Source organism: Lactuca saligna, chromosome 4, assembly GCF_052625555.1.
Source record: "Lactuca saligna cultivar CGN05327 chromosome 4, ASM5262555v1, whole genome shotgun sequence".
Classification (NCBI taxonomy): domain Eukaryota; kingdom Viridiplantae; phylum Streptophyta; class Magnoliopsida; order Asterales; family Asteraceae; genus Lactuca; species Lactuca saligna.
The window spans coordinates 200,184,456-200,191,758 of NC_136420.1; the positions used below are offsets into that span (position 1 = coordinate 200,184,456).

At 36.4% G+C, this 7,303-nt stretch overlaps 1 protein-coding gene across 1 annotated transcript; it reads right to left on the bottom strand.

Annotated features, from left to right (window-relative positions):
* Positions 1-499: 499 nt before the first annotated feature.
* Positions 500-3,103, bottom strand: LOC145040433 (zinc finger BED domain-containing protein RICESLEEPER 2-like). Its single transcript, XM_078988363.1, has 6 exons — positions 2,376-3,103; positions 1,821-2,291; positions 1,625-1,709; positions 778-1,542; positions 646-688; positions 500-549 (listed from the first exon to the last, which is right to left on the bottom strand). The coding sequence occupies exons 1-6, from the start codon at positions 3,101-3,103 to the stop codon at positions 500-502; spliced, it is 2,142 nt and encodes a 713-aa protein (XP_078844489.1).
* Positions 3,104-7,303: the final 4,200 nt, after the last annotated feature.

Here is a 7,303-nt window from a genome sequence, read left to right on the forward strand (position 1 = left end):
ATTTTGGGGAACTCACTAAGCTTCGTGCTTACAGTTAAGGGTGCAAACGAGCCGAGCCGAGCCCGAGCCTGACCAAGCTCGAGCTCGGCTCGCTTAAAATTTGTATGGCTTGAGCTCGAGCTCGACTCGTTTCGAGCCCTAAATAATGAGCTCGAGATCGGCTCGTGAAGTGATACATAGGCTCGGGATCGGATCGGGCTCGGCTCGTTTTATTTAACTGAGCCTAAACGAGCCTAAGCTTGGCTCGAGCTCGTTAAAAGCTCGTTTACAAAATGAATTTAAAAAAAAAAAAACACGAATTTACATAATTTTCAACTATGTGCGGACTACTTAAATTCCAACCAAGATGCTTAAATAAAATCTTCAAATTACATAAGTTTTATACTCCAATAAACAAACCTAAAATGTAATTAAATCATCCAAAAGAAAGTCTTCCTCTCATGGAAGTTCAAATTACAAAAAATACTATAAAACTATTAAATTTTAACATAACATATTATCAAAACTCAAAATTCAATCTTCCTTGAAGTAAATTCAATCCAGCATAATCTGCAAAATAAAACATTCTATGAGATGTGCAGTATAATGTAATTAAACAACCAAGATTACAAGTAGAATAGAATGGCTTATACCTTTAAGTACTACTTGTCTCTGTAGCTAATAAAACCTCAATGGGGATTTCCTCCTTCTGTAAAAAGAACCCACAAACACGAACAAATATTAATAAATTTAAATATTCAACTGTTAGTTCATGTGTTTTAAGTTTATCAAATGTACCTTTAGTTTTTTCTTGATTCCATAACGATGTCTAATCCAATCTCCTCCACAAATCAACTTTTGAACAGTGTCCGGTGCTAATGAAGATCGGTATGGATCAATTACTCTACCGCCGGCACTAAATGTTGCCTCAGATGCAACGGTAGAAATCGGGATTGCAAGCACATCCATAGCCATCTTTGATAAAACGCGGTACTTCAGTTTATGAACATTCCACCACTCCAAAGCCTTGAATGAATCCATTCCATTTTGTCCCTGGTTCCTATAAACACTTTCTTCTAAATACATATCTAATTCTGACTTTTCTGGTCTCTCCAAATCTGTATTTTTTATAAACTCCCCAAAAGCCTCCCATCCTGACCCGAGTGATGTTGTTTTTGACACTTCATTGCCTTCACATCCATTTGCAGGCGTTGCAGCTTCTCGGACTGATGCATCATGTATTTCCAAATACTCCTCATACATTTCATAAAGTGCTTTCTTGACTTCTTCAATGTTCTTTTCAGCATTGGAGTATATGGTTGGGAAACTAAATTCTACTAACTTCATTTTGAATCTTGGATCTAACACTGAAGCTATCGCCATAACAAGATGGCACTCCCCCCAATATTTGTCAAACTTCTCCTTCATCTTAGTCACCATAGTCTTAATGAAATCATTTTTTGATAGAGCACCTTTATCCAAAGTTTCTTTTACTCTAAACACCTCAATCAAATATAGATTGGATGTTGGATAATCACTTCCAGAAATGACATTCATGCATACCTGAAAATAAGTTGCTTTAGTATTACGCATGATAAAATCTTTAAAATAACACTTAAATAAAGGTAATATGCACCTTAAAAACCTTCAAGATTTCACATACACTTTCCACATGCGCCCACTCCTCATCATTAGGCAGGTGATGGAAATGTGGCTCGTACTCTGCAAATCTATGAAAATAAAATAAAATAAAATAAAATAAAAAAACTTAGTGTCTGCAATATTTGAAAATCTGTAAATCACAACATTCAAAACAATTTTTATTAAAATCTAATGTATACCTTGGGAAAACATCTTTAAATTTTAATGCAACCGACAACATATCATAGGTTGAATTCCATCGTGTTGGAACATCAAGCAATAACTTTCTATCTTGTATTTGCAGTTGATGTGCAATATTTGAAAATGTTTGAAGTCTCGCCTCAGAATTGTTAATATATTTTATACCCTCACGAACTTCCCCGATAACAGAATCAATCATAGCAAGACCATCTTTCACAAGAATGTTCAAAATGTGTGCACAACATCTTACATGAAATAACCTACCACCGCATGTGAGTTTTCTTACTCTAGAAAAAATTTCTTTCAGTCGTCTCAATGCCCTGTCATTGTATGCAGCATTGTCTACAGATATCGTGAATATCTTGTCCTCAATTTCCCAATGCTTCAAACATTTATAAATACCATCAGCAATATCAAGTCTGGTACGAGGAGGAGGAACATGTACAAAACTCAAGACACGTTTTTGCAATCTACAAAATCAAGTCCATATATGAATATAAATATATTAAATAAAATGGAAAAAGCTTATTAAAAAATATAGAAGGAAATCAAACCTCCAATTATGGTCAATAAAGTGCCCTGTGATAACCATGTACTCAATCTTCTGATGAGATGACTTCCAACAATCAGTGGTCAAACTGATTTTTGAGGTTGCTTTTATAAGAGTTTTTAGTGTTTTTTTCTCATACTCGTATATCTTAAAACAATCTGATTTGGTTGAAGTCCTGCTTATTTTCTCAAATAATGGAGTAGCTATCTTCATCATATGCACGAATAAGTCATCCTCCACAATAGAAAAAGGTTGCTCAGTACCCAACACCCAAGTAGCTATTGCTTCTCTCATTTTGTTACTGTCATACTTTGCATTAGGCCTGATCAATGAAGGAAGCTTCTCATGTCCTGCATCCCCATCAGACCTAATATGTGGAAAATTCAATAAATTCTGCTTTTCTTCATAATCTTTATGTGGCTTGCATATAAGCAAGTGCCTTTTTAATGTTGATGTAGTCCCGCTATCACTATAAGTTAGCTTTGTTTTACAATGATTACACTGAGCTTTTTTGGTACCATTAGATAGAGCCACTATAGTGAAACCATCCCATGCCTTTGATGTTTTTTTTCGTTTTTGTTTCATTACTATTTCCTCTTCTTCCCCATGGATTTCTGCATTTTGGTGTTTATCACTGCCATTTTCACTTGGAATATGATTATGAGGAGTTGGTTGTTCATCAGCATCTACATTTATGGGAGTAGATTGCTCCTTATTCTCAACCCCTTCCATTAGATCTGAACTCACATTACAATCCATAATATCTACAACATGGTTAATGAAAGAATATTTGTCAAAATTTGTACATTTAATAAGTATACTTAGTTCATCAGCATTCAACAATATTCTTTCCTATTAAGGGTCTTTAATTAATATCCAGTGAATAAGAATCTGGACTAAACAATTAAAATGGTATCTCAATCAAAGCAAGTCAATATATCCCAGAGACAAACAATCAAAAAATATCATTCAACTTCTGACAAAAGAGAACACACTGAGAAGTTAACCAGAAAAAGTAACCCAACAAAGCTATAAAGCCATTTTAACAAAACTATCAATGAAAATATCCTACATCAGAATACAATGCATGATAAGAAAATAATAACAAACCAGTGGACAATGGAAAAAAACCAACAATGGAATCAGTAGAAAAATAAGCTATTTTAACAAAGATATCAACTGATGTGAGGCAACAAAACAGAAGTAATCGAGAAATAATAAGCTATCATCAAATCAGTAGAAAAAAAATAGATGAGTGAACAATGGAAAAAATACATACTGTGAACTGTGAAGAATTGAAGATGACTGGCCGGTGTTTGGACGAACTGAAGGTGTTTAATGTCAAACGATGGTACTCGATGTCGGACAATAGTGCTCGATCGGAGGGTAGACGACTAGACTTCGCGATCGCGTGATTAGAATGTGCTTCGCAATCGCGTGATTAGAATGTTCAAATCACAGCAGAAAGGAGTTAACGAGTCTCGATTGAAGGGCAGGGACGCATGGTTGACGTGAGAGTTGAGACGATGGAAGATCGTCGCCGATAACAATCGGATGATAATATTATTCGAATGGGGAAGGAACGTGAATAGTAGCAGCTTCTTTTGATTTGAAACGAATGAAATTCCCTCGGTCCGGATACCCAAAACCTAATTGTTAATTCAATAATTTTCCAAATATCTATTTTAATATATAAAATATAATTATAAAAAATAAAATATATTATATTTATATAAAGGCTCGTTTAGGCTCGCGAGCCTAATCGATCTTTGTTAGACAGGCTCGAGCTCGAGCTCATTTAATAAACAAGCTTAAAGTCCGGCTCAAGCTCCGCTCGGGCTCGATAAAAACCGATCTCGAGTCGAGCTTTTACCGAGTCGATCCCGCGTAGCTCGCGAGTAGCTTGGCTCGTTTGCACCCCTACTTATAGTGTTTTGTGTGATGTTTTTCAGGTTTCTTTCAGTATCACGGGATGGCACCGGCTTGATTGTACACACTAGAGAAAGATTCATATTTTGGAGGATCCTGGTTTTCTATGCAAGTGAAAATGGAGTTATGTTTTGTAATTCGACTATGAATGAGATTTTAAACAAGCGTTTCTAAGAATAAAATGATTATTTTAAATGAAAATTTTGTCTTGAAATTTACGGTGTTACAAGTTGGTATCAGAGCCTTGGTTTGAGGGATTCGGATGCGCCTTCGGGTAAATCTGGACTCAAACTGAGGAAGTAGGAAAAGTTTTTAAGGAAATAATTTTCTAAAAGTGAATAAGAGTTCAAAGAGAAAGCAAGAAAGAGCAGTGTGTACAATCAGCCAGAGCCCGAACGGTGATTTCCCAAAATACCCTTACTTTTGTGTTATGAGATATTTATGATGCACTTTATGAGATATTATTGCATGCTAGAGACAGGCTAGGTATTTCATATTCTAGGACTAGAGTGGCCTAATTTGTGATGCCTTAGCCTAGGACTCGTTGTTATATGTGTTATGCTTTTGAGTATGTGATGAGTGAGAGTATCCAGTTAGAACCCATGAGGGGTAGAGTTACAGAGTTCGGTGGTACTTTCGAGGATGAGCCGAGAAAGTGGAGTTATCACAGAGAGGGAGTCCTATGTATTCTTCGATGCTCGAATGTTGCTTGCTTTGTGCTTTGTGGAACTCTCGATGATGGGAGTCAGCTACCAAGTGAATATGATGATATTCAGGAGGTAGATGGTTGGCATCATTAGGAGCTCTTCAGCAGCTGATAGCAAAGAAGTGGGAGGACAACGGAAGAGCCTAGGGAGTAACCCTAGCCAGATGATTGCGCTTGTAGAGTAGAGAATTTTGCTGGGGAGCGAGCACGCGCGATGGGATTAGTGAAAGAGCAGGTCGAGCAGCTACTTAGAAGCTCTGGGATGGTCCGTGTGGAAAGTATGGGTAGATGTGGCAGGTAGTATGGGCCCGTACTACTGAAAGCAGAGGACCCATACTTGATACATGGAGTATTCAGAAGGTTCTAAGGAGCGGATTGATGAGTGATGTTATGGTTCGGGTACCATACATCAGATCAGATTAAGGAGTGATGTTATGGTTCGGGTACCATACATCAGAGCAGATTGAGGAGTGATATGTGTATTTTTATATATTTTTTTATGCACTTTATATTAATATTTTGGCCTTATTTATTCTATTTTAGAATTAAAAAGTACTCATAATACTTTGAATTATGTTTTGCAGCTATTCGTTGTCGATGAAGCACAAAAGAAAAGACTGAAGCGGAAACCAGACTTCGAAGCTAAAAGAAATCAAAATTGCTGAAGGAGTGATTAAGCCCCGCGTCCAGAGTGATTACGCCCCGCGTAATGACCAAAGCGACTTACGCCCCGCGTAAGGTAGTAGTACGTGTCGCGTACACGCTTGCACCGGATAGACTTGATCGCGAGTAAATCCTATGTACGCGCCGCGTAATCCTAAGTACGCCCAGCGTACTTAGGTCGGCTACAAAGACTATAAATGTCGATTTTCAGCTAACCAGGAGAGAGGATTCGACTTCTAACCTAATTTAGTTGACAATTAACTTCTGTTAAGCCGTTTTGAGGGTCTAGAAGGCGGCCGGAAGGCCGTTAAGCTAACGGGAGCGGAAATCGGAAGGATTGGAGAGCGGATACATGTCGGTAATCATATGGATTGCTAACGTGACCATGTTTAGCATTCCATTGTGGTACTTTTCTGTATTTAGTTTCTGATTTGGGTGTAAAAACCTTTTACTTTGTGTTTATAATTGAATGAAGCTTTGATTATTAGACTAATTGCTATATTAAATAGTTTGTTTCTGTTTAATTTATCTTGCTAAGCTTGTTAAAAGATCCTTATGTATTAATGATGATTATTTTTATGTTAATTGTTAAGTGAATTGAGTTGTATGAACATATGCTTGATTGCTTTTCTCTTATGATTTTTGATGACCATCGAGATTATAAGTCTAGGAATAACGAATGTGAAACTAGGATTAACATGGGAATAAGTAAGTTAATGTGTGAGCCTTGTTTGATGACCATCAACAAGAGGTTAATTGAATGTTTAATTTGGATAACTATATTTACAAGTCTTGCTTGATACGAACTGAACTCTAGGAAGCATGTTAGTTTAATCAATTGATCACTATTTGAATTGACTTGTTTGCTAAAGGATTAGTTATAGTGAACGCGAATCTAATCATTTTAGGAATCGGTGAACATGAATAAATGAATTTGCGTATGCAATTGTCTATGTTTTTAAAGTGTAATTTGTCTAAACCAAAGTACCTGAAGAGATTTGCTTCCCTGTTAGTTTATCGAGAATGGTTAATTAATTGTTAGCTTGAGAATTATTTCTTTTATTCTTTTTGTGTGACCAGTAACCTATAATCAAATATATTAAATTAATCCACCGTTCCCTGTGATCAACACCCGACTTACCTAAGCTATACTGTAATCTGACTAGGTACACTGCCTATAAGTGCATAGTTAGTCTAAGTTTGTTAGGTTATAAATATTAAAATTAATGGGTACTTTCGTGCACATCAAGTTTTTGGCGCCGTTGCCGGGGAACGGTTTGTCATTAATTTAGTTTATTTGATTATTCGTTATTTGTTTTTATTTAGTTTTTTATTTTTAGTTTGATTTTCGATGATATCTTTTCACTTGTCAGGAAAGTTCTTGTTTTTATTTGCAGGAATTTGGGATTGTACACATTGCTTGACTTTACTTTTTGCATGGGTTTCGAGAATGAAAGCGATTAGGGAATTCTTGACCTGCTTAGCCTACTACTTTGTTGATTTGTCCAACTCAATCCATGAGGCGTAGTATAGCAAGGCGTATTATGGTGGTTAAGTGGAAGAACGAGCTCTTGCTGTTCTTGACTAGTTAGGTCACTTCTTGTTCCGCTTCTAGTTAAAGGTGCAAGGAAAAC

Excerpts from the sequence above, each read along its gene's own strand:
- LOC145040433 (XM_078988363.1), bottom strand. The coding sequence starts at position 3,103 with ATGGAAGGGGTTGAGAATAAGGAGCAATCTACTCCCATAAATGTAGAT. Across the intron at positions 1,710-1,820 it reads TTTAAAGATGTTTTCCCAAG|ATTTGCAGAGTACGAGCCAC; the intron begins GTATACATTAGA and ends TTATTTTCATAG. Across the intron at positions 550-645 it reads TTTATTAGCTACAGAGACAA|ATTATGCTGGATTGAATTTA; the intron begins GTAGTACTTAAA and ends TTTATTTTGCAG.